Source organism: Mixophyes fleayi, chromosome 9 (genome assembly GCF_038048845.1).
Source record: "Mixophyes fleayi isolate aMixFle1 chromosome 9, aMixFle1.hap1, whole genome shotgun sequence".
Classification (NCBI taxonomy): domain Eukaryota; kingdom Metazoa; phylum Chordata; class Amphibia; order Anura; family Limnodynastidae; genus Mixophyes; species Mixophyes fleayi.
In genome coordinates, this window is record NC_134410.1 from 118,618,708 (window position 1) to 118,641,238 (window position 22,531).

Here is a 22,531-nt window from a genome sequence, read left to right on the forward strand (position 1 = left end):
GCTCTATTTTTGTATTTAACACCCACGTTTGTTTCTTTATTCGCCTCCGTGGTGGTCCAGTCGTTGCTCCGAAGAGTCTTATACTCAAGACAGCAGCCACCACCGGTACGGGTTAGAGAGGTCCCTGCAGTGCGACAACGGAGATGCTTCAGGGAAGAAGCCGGAGAGGGAGTCCAGGCCATCGGGGCTCAAAGCCAGCGACAAATCGGAGGCCATTACAGCTTTTGATCTGAAATACGGAGGTATGACATTGTGGAATGCTTCTTATCTTATCCTACCCCACTGGGGTGCTCTCTTCTCATCGTTGACGGCTTCTTTCAGAGTCTGTTATCGAGGAGGAAGACGAGGTGGGAGGGGAGACTTATTCTGACATGAGTAAGTGCCGGCGCCCCCTGGACAAGGATCGCCGGAAGAAGGATCAGGTTGTTCAGGTCAGTTGTGGCGTTAGGATGTTGCCATCTTTATTTGCAGGTTTACATAGGATTATTTGGCTGCAGCAAAACGTTTTCTACTTTTGGGAAGTATTAAAACAAAACAAAAGAAAAAGGTGCCCCCAGCTTTAAATGCTTCTTACTATTTCAGACAGTGAGTGTTTTGAGAGTGGGAGGATCGTTTGGTGAGCCATAAAGTTAGGAGCCTAGTTTGAACATTTGCGAAGATTCCTGGCAGAACCGATTATTCACCAAATGTCCCATTATGTTTGTTGAATAAGTCTCCACCTTTGACCAGACTGCAAAAAATTACAGAATAGATGAGATTCAACTTCATACTCGTGTCATGGCCTGTTCACTGTGATGAGCTAAACCTATGTCTAGCATATGCATTCATTCCGTCTGCTAAGTAAATGTACACTAACCTCAAAAATCTTCCTTTAAAACACCTGTTTATTTTATGTTAGGTGCCCACTAAGAGCAGCAGCATACAATCCAGGATCCCCCCTCGCTTTGCCAAAAAGCAGAACGGTATGTGTCTGGATCAGAGCGATGTCGCTGGCAAAGAGATCTGGGAGAGCAGCAGCCAAGGTTAGACACTAAAAAGGGACACCATTGGTAATATACATTGTAATTGTAGCATTTAGACCCCTCTAGTTGTGTGTTTTTTTATGTTTTTGTGTGTCTTGTTTTTTCATTGTGTTATTGTTGAAAGCTGTAGTTATCATAGTTGATTTTCTTCTTTTAATCTCAAGGGTTTGTTGGTACTTGTTAATTATACAGGTGCCATTTATTGGTTTTCATGTACTGCAACTGTTTAACTTGTCAGCTCTCCAGAATAGCTGGTTAAGGTCTCTTTGTGTTGCCTAAGCAACATTCTGCAAGGGTACCTGGACTGGGGGGGTGGGGTATATTGGGAATTTTTAATGGAGCCCCTCCTACATAATACAGTCTGTTACGTCGCCCTCTTGTGAAGTAACAGAACCGAATCCTCCCTGGAGTGACAGGTGGTTGGAGTTGAGTGGAGCCTGTATAATTAACAAGTACTGGTTTGTCATTTTACACTATAATGTAAACTGTAGATAGTTTCTAACTTTGTTGTCTGTAGTCTATATAGCCTGAGCCTAGCTATATTGGTGAATGGAGCAAGATAGATCAAGCAGAGTCCAAATAGTCCTTTGTACACAGTGGATAAAATAACGAGATACATTAATTTTATTTTTTTGTAACCTGTATCACACGACAACACCCCATATTGTAAACTATAGAATGTAAATTGGTTTCCGATTTATGTTTCTTTAATTCTTCTAATAAGCATCTCTGGCCAACATAATATATATGTAATGTATACAAATATGTTTCTCGTCTTCAGGGATCTCTGTTCAGTCAGGCAGTGACACTTGGAACAAGCCTGGCAGCGCTTTCAGCACGGAGTCCACATCTACTGAGGTAAGATTTATGGAGAATACATTGTGACATGGAGACGGATATATCGCAGTAATGAATTACTATAGTCTCCAGTCTCTGTGATGATCTTGTAGATCAGGCCTGGCCAACCTGTGGCTCCTCAGATGTTGTGTAGCTACACGTCCCAGAATGCCTGTTCGCTCTCAGCTGGCTATTTACTGGCAAAGCATGCTGGAACTTGTAGTTTCACAACACTCGGAGCTACGAGTTGGTCAGATCTGCACAAGATCCTCTTTGACCCTTTGCCTTGTATCAACAAACGGGAAGTGAGGGGATGCTCCTACTGATTAACTTGGCGACATTCGCATCATTGCTCTGTAGACATCAGAAGCTTTTAACGTGTTACAATGTCCCATGTTACTGCAACACATGGCATGTCCTTGTTGTATTGGTAGATATATTTACATAGATTCCAATGGAGTTTGTCCTGTTTCTGCAAGGATGACCTTATGAACTTGGAATATATATATATATTTTTGTGCAATTATTTTATCAAATTGTTTTGCAAATGTATTAACTCCATGCATGTTGGCCATCTGAATCCAGCACTGTGTCAGTTGTTTGTTGTGCGCAATTGTGGACTCTACTGTGTTCTTGGCCCGGTAGGGTTTCAAAGGCAGTCAGGGCGACAGCGGCATTGACTTGAGTGCCGAGTCTCGAGAATCGTCTGCCACCTCTTCCCAACGTAGCTCTCCATATGGGACTATGAAACCTGAGGAGATGAACGGCACAGTCATGGTGGAGCCGAAAGCCGACTGCCCTAAAGAGCAGGGGCAGAAACAACCAGACAAGAAGGTTAGGTTCTCTCTTTAAGTCCAGAAAGCCTTCACTTACCTCTTCTAAAGCCCTGTTCCAGCCCGTCTGCAGCACCGTTTCTCTGCCTCTGTTTGACTTGTAGCTTATGAATAACGGAGTCGATCATTTGTGGGTCCCCATGCCTCCATGATGTCACTAGCTTCTAGTGAACTGAATAGAAAATAGATTTTAAAAATTGATAGAATGATTAGCATGAAGCCGTTATCCTGGATCTCTAGAAATAATATTGTGATCTAATTGAAGCACTGTAGTTGTCCCCATAACGTGGGCACTTAAGTGGTTGTCCTCTCCCCCTCCCCCAGGAACTTGACTCTGGACCGAACAAGGAACATAAACCGGGTCCCATTGGCAATGAGCGCTCACTGAAGAACCGGAAAGGATCAGAAGGGACGGAGCGTCTAGAGGGGAGCGTGCCACCTGTCAACGGGGTGGAGATTCATGTGGATTCAGTCCTCCCAGTGCCTCCCATTGAATTTGGAGTAAGCGCAAAAGTGAGCTTTACCTTTCCTATTAATTTCAGCTGATCGGTCACCTCCGACTTATTTTGCATGCATTCTGCCCCACCACCCAAATTAACCCCTTGGGTATAATCGGCGGCTTAGCACCAGTTGTCCAAGTTATGATAATTTTTGCAGTGATTACGCTCGGTCCATATACCACAAGAGTCCAAGCTACATTTTAGAAGATTGTTAAGGTCCCCTCCTCTTCCCCCCTGTAAAATAGACTAATATGAAAGGGCGTCAAGGACATTTGAAATCCTATTTATAAATTCCCTGTTTTAAAGACTGTTCCTTTTTCTCCTTCAGGACGCTGATTACTCCTTACCCCCTGTGGCTGCTTCAGGTCCCGCTGCTAACACTGTTACAAAGCTTCAGAATGCACTGGCTAGCAAGGTAAAAGGGAGCAATGACTTGCTTGCAGACCGCTTAATCAGGGAAAGCTTTCAGTGTAAGCGCCCCCTGCTGGGAGAACTGATGTCACATGTCAATCCTGTCTAACTTAATAGCCCATAACTCAAATAAATATTCCCCCCCATTATAGTCAGTAATAATAGGAACTAGGAATCCATATCATGGTTGTACCGTGATTAAAGACCTTTTATCCCTTGAAAGTTAGTGAGGTCCTGGGAATTCACATCCGTCTTGGTCTTACTGTGGTTTTGTTCACTCCTTTCAGGCAGGACTAACTCAGTCAATACCCATGCTGAGACGAGACCACCACCTACAGCAAGGCATGGGTCTAACCCCTATGTCCTACCCGACTGCCGACCTCACGCTAAAGGTACGTAACCATCCCACCTTCCCCGGCCGAGTGATCTCACTTACGTCTTAATCTTAGACTTTCCTATCTTGGTAAGGTGTACCCGTCTCCTCTTTGTGGAGGCTGACATGTTGTTGGGCAAATCAGTATGAATGTGTTCTTAGTGGAATAAACTTAGCCATGATGGTGACCGAGGAAGTGTGAATCGCTTCTTTTTGGGGGGTTTTGTTACTCTTCGATGTGACGTGCAGCTGTTGTGCCTAAAGTACACGTTTGCCTGGTAGATACACAGATTGGAAGTCAGAAAGTGGTGTACTTCGTAAAAATTTCCAAAGAGGACATCTACCAAGCATTATATTGAAGTTGTGTGCATGTGGATTTCCCCTTTAAAGCCAAACAGTTGTTGTATCACTTTGTTTGATATACTGGGCCGCTGGAGTCACTTTTCTGTATCTCAAAGTATTTCCATTTTTTATTTTTTTTTCAAGGGAGCACCATAGGGACACATGCATTTATGCTAATTAATATAAATGCTTGAAAAGAATTTGTTTTTCTAGAAAATGACATTTCTGTGTTTGCTTTTTTACTTCTAGACATATAGCACGATAAGTGTGTTAATAATTCTTATTTTAAATCCTTTTTCTTTCCCCCCTGTAGATGGAGTCTGCCCGCAAGGCCTGGGAAAACTCTCCCAGTTTGCCCGAGCAAAATTCCCCGGCAGGCCCTGGCTCAGGAATCCAGCCACCCTCCAGTGTGGGCACATCCACTGGTGTCAATTACAGCTCATTTGGGGGAGTGTCCATGCCCCCCATGCCCGTTGCGTCTGTGGCCCCTTCAGGCTCTCTCCCAGGTACTGTTAATAGTGCATCTCATGGTGTATTGTTCCCTCTTCGTGCGCTGTGATTTCCGACAGTCTACTTCTAGTCACATTTCTGTGACCTGTTCTTTTATATGCCTTCATCTTTACTGCTAGTGACCTCCGTACTGTGTTTCAAAATATCCTTCTGACCCTTTACTTTGTGCTCAAAGGAGATTGCTCTACTGAGAGATTTTCTATTGTAGTTCAATTAGGTGTAAAATCCAGCTCTCCAGTCTAACGCTTTACAATAATAGAAATTTGCTCCTTTTATGTGCGTAGTCTTTGTATCGCCTTGTTTTACTAACGGGACACTCTCTTCAGTAGTGAGTTTTAATTTATGTAGAGTTGTTCCACAATCAAATGTATCTATTGCAGGGTTCACGTTTTGTGCACAAGTCCGTTTGTGTTAAAGTAAGTGGCCTAATGTGTTTGAGCTGCCTGCAGACATCAGTGTAATATGTAGCCATATATAGCATATTCGTGGAGTGAATGGAGTAAAATAAATTACCCATAAACGCGTCATTGATGCTAATCCTGGCGAGCCAGCCCACCCTTGTCTGCGAAATACCTCCGTCGGCTACACTGAATCATCAGGGTTTAGATCACATGAATTGTTGGACCAGTATTCTCAATAGTGTTGTATTATATTCTATGAGACTGTTAAAATTGTCAGAAGATAAATTGAGGTGATCCACCTCGGACTGCTGTGAAATGATGACTTTTTTTTGTCTTGTTCTTGCTTATCCTTTGATTTAGGTAACCACATCCCCCCTTTGTACCTGGAGAGTCATATGTTTGCTGGCCAGCCACGGCTAGTTCAGCAGACAATACCTCAACAGCAAGGATACCAGCAGGTATGGGTGAGCACTATATGTATATCTATTTCTATATCACAACCCAACGCGTTTCTCAGTTTCTGTAATGTTTCAATAGATCCTGCTGACCCTTCAATATGTACTCGGAAGGGAACTGAGGAGATTGTTCTGCTGAAAGAAACTTAATGTAATGCCTAATAGAGGGAGTTTACCTGTTGTAAGCCTAGCACAGAGTGTATATTTTAGGTCCTCTGATGGGAAATTAAATGTGCACGTGTGGAGTGTGTGTACTGGGGTGAGTTGTTGCTTGTGCGTTCGTGTTCTCACTGTTGTGTGCCCCCTCTCCTAACAGGCGGCAGCGGCCCAGCAGATCCCCATCTCTCTCCACACGTCCCTACAGGCTCAAGCTCAGCTGAGTATGCGTGGGGGACTCCCGGTATCCCAATCACAAGAGATGTACAGCTCAATGCAACCCTTTAGGTAACTGAAACATTTGTTTGGATTGAAAAATTGTTGACTTACGCCCACGCTGTTTATGCCATAGCCGTTAATGTCCGTCTAGACGCAAAGTAAGTTGCATATATTAAGCTGAAGAGAAGTCATCTTTGCTAAATGTCATTATCATCAGCTATTTTTATAGCGCCACTAATTCTGTAGCGACGTACAGAGAACTCAAATCAATCCTTGCCCGATTGGAGCTTACAGTCTAAATTCCCTAACACACAGAGTAGTAGGTTAATTCGCTGCTATTAAATTGACCCTAGTCTGTGTTTTTGGAGCACTCAGAGGAAACCAACGCAAACATGGGGAGAACATAGAAACTCCACGCAGATAAGGCCATGGTTGGGAATCGAACTCATGACCCCAGTGATGTGAGGCAGTAGCGCTAACCACTGAGCCACCAGGACAGTGGGAATTATTTTCAGAAAACAATGTAAAAATGAACCCTGTATGTTGCCCAGTGAAGATTTAGTATTAAAACACATGGAAACGTCTTACGTTGAGTTCAATGATGGTGCTCTCACACCATTGACTCGCTGTTGTCTTGTTTTCAGGTCCCAGGTGTATATGCACCCCAGCTTGTCACAGCCCAGTGCTATGGTACTGACCAGCGGCACAGGCCTCAAACCTCAGTACTCCCCGTTTCCAGGAATGCAACCACTGGAGATGGTTAAGACGCAGTCGGCCTCCCCTTACCAGCCCATGAGCGGAAGTCAGCAACTTGTGTATGAGAGCCAGCTTAACCAGGCGGCTGGGATGGGAGCTTCTCAAATGATGGACTCCCAGCTCACGCAGGTAAATGTCTCGGTCTACTCTTCAGACTTGTTTAGTTAGCGCGTTTCACAATATGATTATGGACTCTTCTCTACAGTTAACCATGCCAATGGCTGGCTCTCAACTTCAGATGCCTCGATATAACTCTGGCCAACAGCCGATGCTTCTGCCGCAGTCCATTCAGCTCCCACAGGGACAGAACCTACCAGTCGGTGCACCTCGGAGGATGCAGCCTTCTGTCCTGACTGCAAGCCGAGAAGTAAGTGGGGGGTGGACATCTGCAAACCGTTTATAACTTCCATTTGGAAAAGGGAGAGAGAACATAAGCTTACATTTACACAACCCCTTGTAATAACACTTATGTAGCTCAGGAGGAGAAAATTTTAATTTCTCATTCATCCTGGTTGGAGGACACTGCTTCACCATGGGTGTAGAGGGCGCTGTGCTAGGAGTGAGGCACTAGCTACTCCAAGAAAACTTGTCTGGCTTATTCCCCCCTCTCTATGCTCACTCCACTCTAAGTAATTTGTTTTTAATTTAGTCCACCCATGGCATCTTCCTGGAACTTTCTCCCACTGTTAATACTTCAGAATATATCGCTGTGATAATGCCAGCAGCTTTACATTGAATGGTAACTTTTTTTTGTAGTACTGTAATTGTCTTTCTATTATGTTGCTTTGTAAGAAAGGGTTACTAATCTCATTGACAAATGTTGGTCAACGTTTGTGACAACTGATATTTTGTATGATTGCAGTGATCTGTTTGGGCATCAGACTTTGTGTAAACTATTGTTGTAGGACACTAGTCACCTAGAGCCTAAAATAGATGAGAGGAATAGCGCTTCAGTGGTTGGGTGCACTGAAACACAAGGACACTGAAGCACCCTTCAGAAAGCTGGCGCAAAGGAAGAAATCGTTGTGTTGCTCGTGGCAACCAGATTCTCACTTCTTATTCTAGCGCAGCTTAGAAAAGGGAAGCAGAGATCTGGACACCTTGGCTAACAACCCCCTTTTTTGCCTTTGCTCTGGTTTTCATATAACTGGAGACCCCAGTTGAAGTCCCAGTGTCGGTATCTTTAGATAAGTCTTTCTGATAACATCGGATATAAACACAATGTGAAGTGATTTTCCAAAAATGTAAGTGCAGATTATACACTGATTGCAAAGAAACTTTTTCATTTTAGAGGGTGAACTACAACCACCGTTTATTTGCCACCTTCTCCAGCTCACAGGTAATATAATGCCGCCAATCTCTGGCACTTAACCTCCCCCCTTCTTTCAGAGTCCTTCAAACTGACCCATTACCGTGTAAGTGCAAGGGGGAGTATATGACCCCCTATATGGCAATTAAACAGAGCAACACTACAGGCAGACGGATTAGCAGTAGAGCGAGTGATTCTACTGCACAGATCCTACGTTATACCTCATTACACAATTTAACACTATACCCACAGACTTCAACCTTCAGAATGGAATTTATAAACCAGGGAAGATCAGAAAGATTGCAGAGATGACAGCTGGCGACTAAAGGGGGACAGGGAGGGTGACTTCATTTTAAACAAGTTGGCTTTATATGAAAACTGCTTTTGTAACATTTGTTAATGTTTATGTAAGATGTCCCATCCTGACGGGAGTTTTAATCTCTGAATGATATCGCTGAATATAATATCCATCTACCTGCAGGCTGTAGTCTTGGCATCGGCCACTCCGAGTTCAGAAAGGGGATCGGCTGTGATCATTGCTGGGTTCTAGAGATTGAGGGATAGTAAATTATTAATACAAAGTAACTTCTGCCACAACATCTACTCGTACTCTATTGTTTGGTTTAGTGGCCTTTAGAACTGTACTAGGTTCTCATATTTAAACATAACCCTGTTTCTTCCCCAGTCCTCTCAGATGGAGATGAAAGGATTTCATTTCACGGAAGGTAAACAGGGCATGCAGACCTCCACCTCCATGCAGGCCCAGCACTCCTATCGGTAAGACTCGGAGCCTGCGGACCGCTGTATCCTGTGCATGTAATACGCTGTCGCGCTGGCTTTATGACTGGTTGTATGTGTGCGCTTTTATCCTTCCTGTGCTTGTATTGTGAACACTATGCTCGTATAGTTGGTCTATACAATTTTATTTTGTAATCTGCCCTGTCTATCAAAATTAAATGTAAAAACAGAATTTCTTTGGCGTAGGCTTCTCGGTCATGAACCAATATTGTGAAAGAAATGTCTCTCTAACGCCATCCCTAAACTTACACTGTATAATCTAAGTCTGATGTGTTAAGTCATTCAATGAGGACAGAACTACAGCTCCCCCACAGGCTGCTGCAAGTACTGCTCCCACTGATTGGTTTTATTAGGAGGATTGGCAGAGGGTACGGAGGTCCAACAGCTTAACAGTGTACTGTGCTCATGGTGGAGCTACAGCTTGCCATCTGTGCTCGGTCACATCCCGAGAGCTCACGTCTTTGCTAGGAAGGGGTAAAATCCTAGATAATTAAGGCACTTAATTCCTTAAGGCATAATAAGTGAATCCAAATGCTGTGCAGTCATTCCCTAGAAGCCAAGGTCAGTGATCTCTTGCAGCATTTCTTTCCTGTCTGGACGAGTGTCTTACAGGATGACAATGGTCCCTTTTTACAGAGCACGTGTAGCCTCCCAGTGGTTCAATGAACAAATGGCCTTGATGATGATCCTAGGTCATGGCCTTCTCACTCACCAGATCCTAGGTCATGGCCTTCTCACTCACCAGATCCTAGGTCATGGCCTTCTCACTCACCAGATCCTAGGTCATGGCCTTCTCACTCACCAGATCCTAGGTCATGGCCTTCTCACTCACCAGATCCTAGGTCATGGCCTTCTCACTCACCAGATCCTAGGTCATGGCCTTCTCACTCACCAGATCCTAGGTCATGGCCTTCTCACTCACCAGATCCTAGGTCATGGCCTTCTCACTCACCAGATCCTAGGTCATGGCCTTCTCACTCACCAGATCCTAGGTCATGGCCTTCTCACTCACCAGATCCTAGGTCATGGCCTTCTCACTCACCAGATCCTAGGTCATGGCCTTCTCACTCACCAGATCCTAGGTCATGGCCTTCTCACTCACCAGATCCTAGGTCATGGCCTTCTCACTCACCAGATCCTAGGTCATGGCCTTCTCACTCACCAGATCCTAGGTCATGGCCTTCTCACTCACCAGATCCTAGGTCATGGCCTTCTCACTCACCAGATCCTAGGTCATGGCCTTCTCACTCACCAGATCCTAGGTCATGGCCTTCTCACTCACCAGATCCTAGGTCATGGCCTTCTCACTCACCAGATCCTAGGTCATGGCCTTCTCACTCACCAGATCCTAGGTCATGGCCTTCTCACTCACCAGATCCTAGGTCATGGCCTTCTCACTCACCAGATCCTAGGTCATGGCCTTCTCACTCACCAGATCCTAGGTCATGGCCTTCTCACTCACCAGATCCTAGGTCATGGCCTTCTCACTCACCAGATCCTAGGTCATGGCCTTCTCACTCACCAGATCCTAGGTCATGGCCTTCTCACTCACCAGATCCTAGGTCATGGCCTTCTCACTCACCAGATCCTAGGTCATGGCCTTCTCACTCACCAGATCCTAGGTCATGGCCTTCTCACTCACCAGATCCTAGGTCATGGCCTTCTCACTCACCAGATCCTAGGTCATGGCCTTCTCACTCACCAGATCCTAGGTCATGGCCTTCTCACTCACCAGATCCTAGGTCATGGCCTTCTCACTCACCAGATCCTAGGTCATGGCCTTCTCACTCACCAGATCCTAGGTCATGGCCTTCTCACTCACCAGATCCTAGGTCATGGCCTTCTCACTCACCAGATCCTAGGTCATGGCCTTCTCACTCACCAGATCCTAGGTCATGGCCTTCTCACTCACCAGATCCTAGGTCATGGCCTTCTCACTCACCAGATCCTAGGTCATGGCCTTCTCACTCACCAGATCCTAGGTCATGGCCTTCTCACTCACCAGATCCTAGGTCATGGCCTTCTCACTCACCAGATCCTAGGTCATGGCCTTCTCACTCACCAGATCCTAGGTCATGGCCTTCTCACTCACCAGATCCTAGGTCATGGCCTTCTCACTCACCAGATCCTAGGTCATGGCCTTCTCACTCACCAGATCTGGCCACAATTGAGCGTTTATGGAATAAGGAACAATGCCTGAGCAGGCATCTTCCACCTCCATCAGCCAGATGTCGGTTGAATGACTTTCGTTCTGGGTGCCGCATCCCTCATGCCAGTTTCCAGACACTGGTAGACTTGATGCCATGCTGACCAGTGGGGACTTAACAAACTTTTAAGTGACCGTATATTAGTGTTTACATTTTTTTTGTCCACTTCCTGCATATATATTTTATACATGTGTGTATATATGTGCCTGTGTATGTTTGTAGAAATGATTTTTTCCTTCATAGGGGTTAGAGAATGTTCCATTCCATCAAATTTCCCAACTAAATTATTTTGTAATGGACATGTATGACAGATACCCATTACAGACTGGTTCTTGTGTGTAAGCTGTAACTCTGCATGGCGTCAATGTAGATACATTTACGGTTGGTCAACCCGCGGCGCATCCAACAGTCCAGCCAGGCAGCAGGTGGATGAAGGCAGGATATGCCTCTACTTTGTCTTTAATTCACCCATCTCCATAAGTACTTCCCTCATCTGTCTCTATTCCCATGGTCCATACTCTCCCAAGCACCAGTAGCTGTGGTTGTGTGCTTTACCTTTTCTGAAACGGTTGCCTTTCGTTTAAAGGCCAGGTTCTGCTAGTCCAAGTGGGAAGTCACCAGGACCGGGGCCATCTGCCAACTTGGGACACTGTCCTCAACAGGTAAAGTCCTGTGATCAAGTGGCCCTTATTTTTACAAGTTGTATATAGACTTTGTCCATCACTAGAAAAGGCGGCAGAGGGAGACGACCCATCTGGTGCATAACTCTACTGCCGTAGACATTGGCCATGGTGTAGAACAGAGCCTTAGGTCAGGCCTAGTGGTCGTATATCCTGCCTGCTCACTTCAGTCATTTTGCATGCGATAACAATCTGGTGTCTATGTTGTTGAATGATTTTCATGTATTATATATTATTATTGTGGCACACTGTTCAAAAGTTGTTTTGTAATTGTGTTTGATGTGTTTCGTGACCTTTTTTAGTGTCTTATGAATTACTTTGCTAGTGGTCTTACTCATCTTCTGCCCATAAACGCCTCAACTTTGCCAGCCAGTTGGTTTTAAACCCAATTGGTCAGAAATAACAGCATGTAAAGGCCCCAAAAAGATTGTCGATTTCAACCGGCTAAATGTCGTCTGCTGGTAAATTTGGCAGGTTGGTGCCCCTGTAAATGCTGTCCTTGTCCAACCGCGCGGAGTGCCGAAACTTCAGATTGTCTAACACTCATGTGGATCTGGCACCTGTGCTTGAATGGTCGGATCACACTGTCTATGGGCAACTTTACACTTATAGGACACGCCTTCAAAATTTCCCATTTTTCAGTTCTGTTTATATAGGTGGAGTTTAGAGTCTTCATTCTGTTTATAAGTCTTCAGTATTCCACAAGGCCGGATGTTAGTAGTAAGTCTTTAGATCTGCAGTTAGTTGCGGTAAGTTACCGATTGTGCGCAGTAATAAGTAAATAGAAGCACTGTCTTTAGTTTAGAGTGCGCCGACGTCCCTCTAGTGACCAGGACAAGACATAGCAGGTGAGGCTTAGCTAATTAGGAGGGTCCTGTACAGATTTTGGATCCCTAAAGTCACTGTTAGGAGGGTGGAGAAGCTTTGGAAGTAAAAGGGTAGAACTGGCCTCTAACAAGAATAAAAATGTACTTAATTTATAATAAACTAATGATTATTATAGTTCGGTGCCCTGTATTTAAGCATAGGACAAAACATATTTTGGGATGCTGATCCTATACAATAGGGAACAGTAAATGGGTAATAAAAGTCAGGTGGTCCTGAAGTTCTTTAGTTGTGAAAAGTTCTTTAAACCTTTTAAATTGATCAGCAGCTGTTTCAAGGTTTTAGTTTTCTTTAAAAGCCCTGAATCTCAATGAACTTATTGTGATAAATGTACGGACCTGTGCCAATGTCATTCATATGGTATTTAAAGATAAGACATTGCTGTTACTACTTTTGTTAAGAGAGTATTTGCTTCAGCGGCTGCATCATTATGATCCTACGATATTACGGTTCTCTGACCGGACTTGTAGCTTTGCCTAAAACGTTTCACTTTGTTTTGTTCTACAATAGGTAAGAAGGACCGATGACATCCAATGCGGTCTGGGTTCCCCCAAAGTTTGTGAGCAGCCCACTGTGAGTCACATGAAGCCAGTTCGGACAGGAGCCATCAAGCCTTCAACGGCGAGAATGGAGGAAAGCGCGGCCTGAGATGGCGTCCCCCTTTGTAAATACCAACTAGTTCTTAATCGCCTCCACCTCCATTTCTTCCTGCTCCTTTTTTGGATTCTTCCTCATTTAAGAGCCTCCCACGTTGCCTCCCCGTCACACGGACAAACGGACAGTAAACCCTCTGAACAGTCTGATAAACTACCTGTATCCACATCCTTAGATTTACTTCTTACTGAACGGACTCCTTTGTTTAAACAGGAGCATCTTGAGCCTTTTACCTTTGCTGTCCCCAAATCCTCACCCCCCTCTCATCATGCGGCCAATGCAGTCTGTGATTTGTTGGTGTCTTAAGTCCCCGTTTCCATTCTCTCAGACAGAGCAGGGGATTTACATAAGTTGTTTCTTAAATATGGTTTTAATTTTCTCTTGTTCCCTAATCTTATGTTTTGTTTTTTTATTTAATGCAACTGTAGTTTACAGCAGTCTGCAGCAGTTTTATTCTATTGTCCTATAGAACATTGTGCGTGATCTATAATCATTTTTTTTTTTTTTTTAACCCCCATGTATTCAACTCTAGGTCTGGCCGACTGAAGTCTTGGATGACACTTTGTGTATGTGTAGACGGCTGCAGCGCATGAGTGATGCCTTTGCTAGTATAGAACCGTTATCGGAGCTCGGCAAGGTTTTTCTCTGCACTGTCACATCTTATAGTTCCAATGCATCGTCGCAGAAAATAAGCTAAAGATAGACTAGGTATAATACAGGCTGAATCCACTATTTGTTTCACCCTGCTTCTCTTCCTTTCTGTACCTGCGATCACTAACTAGGTCTGTCCATCGTGGCCTCATGCTGGGTAGAAGTTGGCGACAAATGCCTACATATTTATTCTTTTCGCACTTGATCAATGTACCTAGAATTTAAAGCAAACAATATTAGCACTGAGCTTCTTTATATGTGTTAAAAGAAAAACAAAAGTGCACAGTATGTGGGAATGGTTTAACTGCAAGCACAGTCTTCTGAAATGTTTAAGATTGTATTGTGCCAACTCTGCACACAGGTGGCTGCGTCAAACAATTCAACCTCTCATTGCAGCGCCAATTTTGTGCCCCCTCCCACGTAGTCTTTGGTCTTCACGTGCTCTGGGTATGTTAGATGACATCCAGCTACTGATAGGAAATGCTCGGTGCGTGTTTTAATAAGGAACCTGCACCAAGTGTCTAATAGAATTTGTGCATTTCACACTAGATACAAAATTGAATCTGTGCTGTAAGAAAAGAATCGCTAAATTGCTGGCAGCAATTGCAAAACAATCTCTAGTTTTCCAGTTACTTTCCCCGCAGTAAGTCCAGACCCCAAGTGCGTGCCTAGGTTGCCCTTTCGGGGGTGATCCAGCCCTAATTGCATGATTGTGTGTCAGAGCCCTTATTTTTCTAATACTGTATGCTGGAACGAGACTTGTTTGGGCCTTTATGTAATTATAGTGCGGTGTGGCTGTTGTACTCCCAAGTAACCTTCAAACGGTTGTAGTTGGACAGCAGCGGAGGGGTTTCTGATCCTTTTTAGGGACCCTTAAGAAATCACAATCCACAAACAGAAAATTTGTCTACATTAGGGAAGAATAGGGGGGTTGATTTCAGGTTCATATAAGAGTCATCATTCTAAGAATGGAGAAGTCAGATGACAAGTACAGCAATTAAAATGTTACGTTGACATTTACAATATAAATTAATAAAATTAACTTTAATATGTTATCAGTCATCAGCATCGGATTGTTCTTGGCATCGTTGATTCCCTTTTATAGCTAAATGTTTTCCCCTCGCAAAGGTTGTATATTAATCTTGGATGTACGAATAATTCCTAACAAGTGTGCTCACTAACCTTCCTATCAATGGCACTTGGTAGCATCACAGGTCGTGTATTAAGAGAGTGGAAGCTCACCCTTTGCTGAGGAAGGTATTCACCTGAGATTTGGTAACGTTTGGAGCGGACAGCGCTAAAGTTTATGCTGCTGTTGTAGGGAGAACCCCCCCCCCCCCCGATTTATACACATCTGTAGACCCCTATATGAAATGTGCGTCTCCGCTAAATACACCCAGGTAAGAAAATGAATGCAACTTAGCGCCAGAGTAGGGGGAAATGGGGCTTAACCTCCCTCCTCCTCCAGGCTTTTGGGAACATAGTTCTGTATAATTTACCCCTAGAAGATGTCTGTTACATGTATCTCCAGTGCTAGTGGTCAGATTTCCCAGCATGCTTTGCCAACCAGGGAACCTATCTCTAAAAAAAATTTAGCTCAAGTTCTATATTTCTAACCTGAATCTCTGCTCTCGTAGAAGCTCACTGGTTAACACAGTAGTGCCCTATTTTCTGTATGTGCCAGTGGTACTTTTTGAAGATTTAAACCATGTATTTATTTGTACAAACAATAAGCTAATGATGGCTATGGAATAGAGTTTCCTCAGAAACAAGATGGCTGCAGTGCGTTATGACCTTTGATTTTAAATACTTTACATCTGCCAGTGTTTCCTTGGTTTTACATGTTGATGCAGTAAGTTAGTCTCTATTCGTACATATATAAAATGTTTCACAGATAAAGCCCATTGGGATCCTGTAATAACATCCCACAATGCATCACTTTATAACCATCCCCTGAAATTCCCGAGACTTTTTTTTTCTTTTTTTTCTTCTTCCCCTCTCTTGCACCCAGGTAAGGTCTAACTACTCCCTTTATCCAAAATATTAAACCTTTAAGTAGACTCAAAGGGTCCCTTTTATTTTTTTTTACTTCTAATGGACCCCCATCTAATGTATAGATTTTAATTCTGGTGCTTACCTTACATTCCAATGTTTGCATGCTCTGCCATTATATGTAGCTGGCCCTAGCCTTTAGATCTACGGGAGAAGGCTGTGTGTGGTGTACATATGACACGTCGCAAGGACAGAAATTTGAATACAAGGTATTGGATACACTCTTTCGCATAGTGTATCTAACAAACCATATATGTTGGACCCCAAAAAGCTCCTTGGGTAATCTGTTTTAAATGTACATAATACTGTCAATTTTGGATTTGGCTGTGCTGACCAGTCCTAATCCTAGTCCTCTGCTATTTTGTAAGTTTAAGAAAAGATACATGTATGTAAACACCTTGAGAACTACTGGGTGACCAAGTCTCTAAATACACCACCCTTATAAAAGTACACAATCTTCTCAAAAACAGGCTATGAAATGTCCATCAATAAGTATCCTTTTTATAAGGGCTATAAGCTCTTAAAAGTCTGTTAATAAATATATTTTATAAATGTTAAATGATACGCAAAGCCTTTATTCAGGTGTAATATGAGTAAGCTGCTTAAACTCCTATCTTCTGGTCTATATTTTAGGGAAGGGAGTCCTAGAGGAGGCACCCTTCTGTGCTAATAAAGGATCCCTCGCCTCCCCAAAAAATTTAGCAATGGTTTGGACATCTTGGCTAATAATTTAGGCTACAATGCATTAGTGTGTTGGTTGTATTGCAATGTATAACCTTGCCATGTGGGGGCGCCAAAGAACTTGATATTCCTTTTCAGTTACTAGCTCCTCCCGGAATGTAAATTGCTGCTTATTACTCCGCCCACCTGACTTCCAAAGCCACTTGCAGCCCATCTGTCGCATCGGTGCTGCAGAGGGATGTACACGTGTTCTGCACGATCCCCCCCCCCCTGCCCCCAACTCACAGCGCAATATTAGGATTTTAGTCTGGTTGTGTATATATGCAGTGTACAGTGTGTAAGTAGTAGCAAAGGGATTACTATCTGAACCAGCTTTACCTCGCTTCAAGTTAGTCTGCTATGTATTTGTATATATCTCTTCCTCCACTGGCCTTTGCTGCTGAATCAAGGTGAATTATTTAGACATTTCACTTTGTGAGTGCTTGGTTAACGGCGATATGTCCTCTGAACACGAACAGTGCTGTTTTTGAAGTGTGAAATGCCACCTACACACAGTGGAGGCAGCCATTGTATTGACTGAACCAATGTTCGGACAGATCGGTCATGTGTACAGTGGGAGCTGGAGAGATCGGTGTCATGATGATGTCACTAATTCTGAGTGATTTGATAGGCTGAATGTTGGTTCAGCCCAAAAATGGCTGCTTCTACTGTCTGCAGCAACGGCTATACTTTAAAACCATGAATGATGTGCTGCATATCATAAGTCTATAGTTTCACCGCAAACGATTAATGGGGGTCAGCAAAGCAACCTGCACGCATGACTGCTACTCTACCAACAGACAAGAATATCCCTTTAGAGTCTAATAATGGTGAGGTGAATAGATATCAAGTGTTTTATATTTTTTTAAAAAGATATTAAGATAAATCTTTTTAAGTGACCCAAAAAAGATCACCTCACTGCTTTCACCCAGCTCGGTGTCAAAGATGAACACCATCCATTTGCCCCCCCTCCAACCCCCCCTCCATACCTTGTTTTCCAGTTCCACTTAATTTTATCTCATCTTTACCCTTCCTTAAACTATGTGATTGTACTAGCTCTTATCTGGAAGAATTCTCATTTAAATAATAAAAAAAAATGTTAAAAAAAAGAGAGAAAATAAAGCAAAATATGCTTTTCTCAAATATGGTTTGTGTGTTGTTTACAGGGGGGGGAGAGTGGTCCCAGACCTAACATTTTGGTTGATTTTAATGCACCACTGTTGCCTTTTTAGCAGTGTCTTCATATCATTAACCTTGTGGGGATTTTTCAGTCCCCCTGACATACAACTTAAGTACTACAGTATCCATTGCAAAGAGCAAAGCGGCGAATGTCTGCATAAAAATTATCAGACGTTACTTTGTTGGGTGCCATGACCTTTGAACCTTGCCTTTTAAAGCAAACTTGTCAGTTACTAGTTACTACACAATAAATTGATATCGGAATAGGCAATACATAACAAAAATGTTTACAATAGCGAAAATATATAGTTGAATGTATAGTTTCCTTTTTACATGTCTGCATGAAGCTTAGCCATCTGGGGTCAGCTCTGAATAGTAATGAGCTACTGAAGACTCTTAGATCCAATTTGCCTCGAATCTTTTACAGCTGGCAAAATGGTAGAGCCACAATTTTCTCAAGCTTAAAATAATTATGAATTTATACCTCACTGACAGTTGGAGGGAGCTGCTGTAATCATCAGGTTTATACCAGGATAGGTTATATTTTGCTAGACATCCACAACATTTAATCTATAACTATCGATGTCCATGGGTTTGTTAGATCACACACCTATACATTTTACACTCTCACCTACCACAGTGGAGCATGTGGGGGGGAGTTAAGCCCCCAAACACACCAGCACACTTAATAAACTGCTCAACCACAACATTAAAACCACTGTCAAGTGAAGTGAATAACATTGATCATCTTGTTGATAGCACGAAGAATGGACAAGCGTAAGGATCATCATCATTTATTTATATAGCGCCAACATATTCCGTAGCGCTTTACAATTGGGGACAAACGTAATAAACTAATAAACAAACTGGGTAAAACAGACAAAGAGGTGAGGAGGCCCTGCTCGCAAGCTTACAAACTATGGGACAATGGGAGATTGACACATGAGGTTAAGTATACATTTTGCATCTTGGCCCAGCCAGACTGCAAAGGTAAGGTGACTCATAAGCTAAATGATCCTGTCACACAACAATGTTGGTCCGGGGGTAGTTGTCTTGTGTGAAATTGTGTAACAGGCTAAAGGTAGTGAGGTTAAGATGGTGGTTGAGGAATATTATAAGCTTGTCTGAATAGGTAGGTTTTCAGAGAAGGATCTGAACGACTTTGACCAGGGCCAAATTGTGATGGCTGGACGACTGGGTAAGAGCATCTCCCAATTGGCAGGTCTTGTGGGGGTGTTCCCTGTATGCAGTGGTTACTACCTACCAAAAGTGGTTCATGGTAGGACAACCAGTGTCGGTCGTGGGCGAACAAGGCTCTTTGATGTATGTGGGGAGCAGAGGCTAGCCTGTCTGGTTCATTCTCATAGAAGAGCTACTGTAGCACAAATTGCTGAAAACTGTAATGCTGACTATGATAGAAAGGTGTCAAAACACACCGTGCATTGCAGCTTCATACGTAGCCGCAGACTGCTCAGTGCCCATGCTGACCCTGGTCCACCGGTGAATGTGACTACAATGGGCATGTGAGCACCAGAACTGGACCATGGAACAATGGATGAAGATACTCTAGTCTAATTAATCATGTTTTTGTTTACATAACGTGGACGGCTATGTCCGTGCGTGCGTTGTTTACTGGAAGAGATGGCACCAGGATGCACTATGGGAAGAAGACAAGCCAGCGGAGGCAGTGTGATTCTCTGGGCAATGTTCTGCTGGGAAACGTTGGGTCCTCGCATTCATGTGGATGTTACTATGACACGTACCAACAACCTAAACATTGTTGCAGACAAAGTATATCCCATCATGGCAGCGGTATTCCCTGATGGAAGGATAACGGACCCTGTCACATTGCAAAAATTGTTCAGGAACATGACCGTTCAAGGTGTTGACTTGGCTTCCAAATTCCCCAATTCACAATCCGATCGAGCATCTGTGGGATGTGCCAGAAAAACAAGTCTGAGCCATGGAGCCCCCACCTTCCCTCGTACAGAACAAAAAGGATTTGCTGATAATATCTTGGTGCCAGATACTACAGGGCACCTTCGGAGGTCTTGTGAAGTCCATGCCTCGACGGGTCAGAGCTGTTTTGGCGTCGCGCAATACAATATTGGGCAGGTGCTGTTTAAAGTGGCTGAGGGTGTATATTTATTTGTGCACTATGCAGTATATCTGGTAAACACTGTGCAGAGTCCATTCTTGTGATCCCAATAAATTACAGAACCTCAGTAAAACGCAGATCATATTGTGATACCAATACAATACAGAGCCTCTTCTGGTGATGTCAGTGTAATTCAGACCTTGTTTTAGAAACCCACCTCCAACTAGTTTAAGATAGTTTGTCCTGATGACCCCCACTACAATGCCGTGGACAGTGGCAGGTGGGGCGTTTGACTAGTGCGGTACACCTGTCAAACTGTAAGGTGGGTGTCCTCAGGCGAGGTCAGGGAGGACAGAAACCTCCCATGGAGCAGAAGGGCCAGATCAAGTGAGCTTTTGCCCTTCTGCTCCCTGGGATGTTTCTGTCCTCCCTGAGCTCACCTGAGGACATCTGTATTACGCAGACTCTTCCAGGACAGTGGATGCCTTCTAGCTTACAGCTGAGCCGTCTGGTCCCTGAGCCATTTCTACAATGAAATCCTGACTGGTGACCCTTTGCAGGTGCAGGAAATAAAACTTATTTTGGGCTCCCTCCTAACCAGTAATTGGCAGTCCTTGTACTAATTAGCCTCTAGTACATTGCAGAGTAATGGTGGGATGGACATATTTAGATAATAAAGGTCTGTTAGGGAGATAGAATTTGGACTGCCTACAGTATGTTGTATCTAAGCTTGATGCTGTGGTAGTTTTTGTTTGTTTTTTTTTCAAATATAATATATAAGGTGTCCCAAGGATTTTTCACAGCGCCATCCATAGTGTTAGAACATATGGCAAAATAACGTAACGACAAAAGTAATAAAATTATATAAGTGCAAACAACAAATGTGCATAATTACAAAACTATATAAGGAAAACGCTAGGAGAGAAGGCCCAGCTTGTGCAAACGGACAGGGAATGTGCAGGCACAGAGAGGGTGAAACTGGCGGAACGGACATAGAGGATACCCAGGTGGGTTAGTTGGGAATAAAACTGGTAGAATTCAATGGAAAGATGAGTTTTAGGGTATGTTTGATGGCATGGAGACTGGTGGATGGGCATGGAATTATGTTTCAGGGGGTGGGAGCAACAAGGGTCCTGAAGGCAGGAGTAGGTGATCCGTGAGGAGGGGAACGTAGGTAGTAGATGAGTGTTTGAGGAATTTGTATGTGAGGGTAAAGAGTATGAATTGGATTCGGAAACGGACAGGGAGCGAGGGTAGCGTCTGATCAAAAGTGTTGGCGGAGTAATAATGGCAAAAGAGGAAAATGAGTTTGGCCAGCAGAGGTGAGTACTGATTGAAGAGGGGATCCACAGGTGAGAAAGGTTTTTTTTGGGTTTTTAATTAATTGAAAGCCTGCTTTCGTGCCCTAGTCCTCGAAAAAAAAAATGTAGAGACTTAAAAAAAGCAGCTAATGAGACTGAAGTGTCTTTTACATTTCTGCTTCCATTACTGAAGTCATGTTGTCTTACCTGTCAGTCTTTGATTAAATCTTGGTCTCCATGAAAATGGCCACCTCCATAGGCATCAATGCATGGACATAGGATACAATTTCTGAACTATGTCATCATGCCACAGATGCCGAAGCCAACCACGTCTTGTACTGGCTCAGCATCGGGGAGAATGCCAGACTCTTCAGGGAGTGAGGGAGATCACCCCTGTTTCAGGGAGTGTTGACAAGTATGACCTATCTGCACCCCTAAAATTTGTGAAGCACAAAACATAAAAGTGAAAGTGACAAAGAAAAATTGTAATAAATAGAAAAATTTAAAAAGTAGAGACACATTAGTCAGTCCTGGGCTTTCAATGTGGCTCACCCGGCCCCTGGCCAGAGGACCAAGTGCAGCTCTGTCATAACTGCACTTGATCTTAGCCAAAAGGGCGAGAAGCGATAAAGTTACAATAACACAGGTCTGCAAAAAAAAAATTTGGACAGCTGTTTTGGTTTAGTTGACTAATTCTTACGTTTTTTTTGGTGCGCTGAATCCAAAAATGACAGCCGTTTTGTCCTGGGACGTCAGGTTTTCAAACAAATGGGTGGTCATCGTTTAAAAAAAATGTGGTGTATGGAAGGGAGAAACAATTAGTTGTGACTTAGAATAATTTTATAATTGGGAGCTCTCACATCACAAACCATCGATTATATAATTGGCACAGAGCCGTAGAGATATATTTCTGTCCAATATGCGTTTAAATATTTTACAATATTGGCATAATGTATCTGTTACTTAAAGCGCCACCTACTGTCCACTCCCCAGAATGCAATCAGCGATGTCACTCGAACTTGCGCTACCTGACACTGATGGTACCCTGGCGATAGATCACCCTAGGACAGTCCGTACGTGAACAGCGATGTGTTACACAGACAAAAAACGGGGGTGCTTGTCTAAATACGCATAAAGTTACTGCAGTTGCGGTTTCACACCAACAACATGGCCGCTCTAACG

At 43.6% G+C, this 22,531-nt stretch overlaps 1 protein-coding gene and 1 non-coding gene across 12 annotated transcripts in view; both read left to right on the forward strand.

The window, feature by feature from the left end:
- Positions 1-17,914, forward strand: part of PRRC2B (proline rich coiled-coil 2B) — a 64,417-nt gene extending 46,503 nt beyond the window's left edge. For 3 of the 11 annotated variants that reach the window (XM_075185248.1, XM_075185258.1, XM_075185251.1), the window contains 16 exons: positions 61-242; positions 322-431; positions 899-1,022; positions 1,804-1,880; positions 2,505-2,693; positions 3,017-3,205; positions 3,521-3,607; positions 3,891-3,995; positions 4,632-4,824; positions 5,590-5,693; positions 6,001-6,128; positions 6,704-6,944; positions 7,021-7,182; positions 8,107-8,154; positions 8,810-8,901; positions 13,205-17,914. In XM_075185248.1, the coding sequence (XP_075041349.1) occupies positions 61-242; positions 322-431; positions 899-1,022; positions 1,804-1,880; positions 2,505-2,693; positions 3,017-3,205; positions 3,521-3,607; positions 3,891-3,995; positions 4,632-4,824; positions 5,590-5,693; positions 6,001-6,128; positions 6,704-6,944; positions 7,021-7,182; positions 8,107-8,154; positions 8,810-8,901; positions 13,205-13,208 (2,035 nt within the window). In that variant the 3' untranslated portion in view covers positions 13,209-17,914. The remainder of the gene's footprint in view (positions 1-60; positions 243-321; positions 432-898; positions 1,023-1,803; positions 1,881-2,504; positions 2,694-3,016; positions 3,206-3,520; positions 3,608-3,890; positions 3,996-4,631; positions 4,825-5,589; positions 5,694-6,000; positions 6,129-6,703; positions 6,945-7,020; positions 7,183-8,106; positions 8,155-8,809; positions 8,902-13,204) is intronic. The other 8 variants (XM_075185254.1, XM_075185259.1, XM_075185249.1 and 5 more) reach the window with 7 other exon arrangements.
- Positions 5,747-5,825, forward strand: LOC142102642 (small nucleolar RNA SNORD62). The gene has a single exon (XR_012679297.1). It is a non-coding gene; the product is annotated as a small nucleolar RNA SNORD62 (small nucleolar RNA).
- Positions 17,915-22,531: the final 4,617 nt, after the last annotated feature.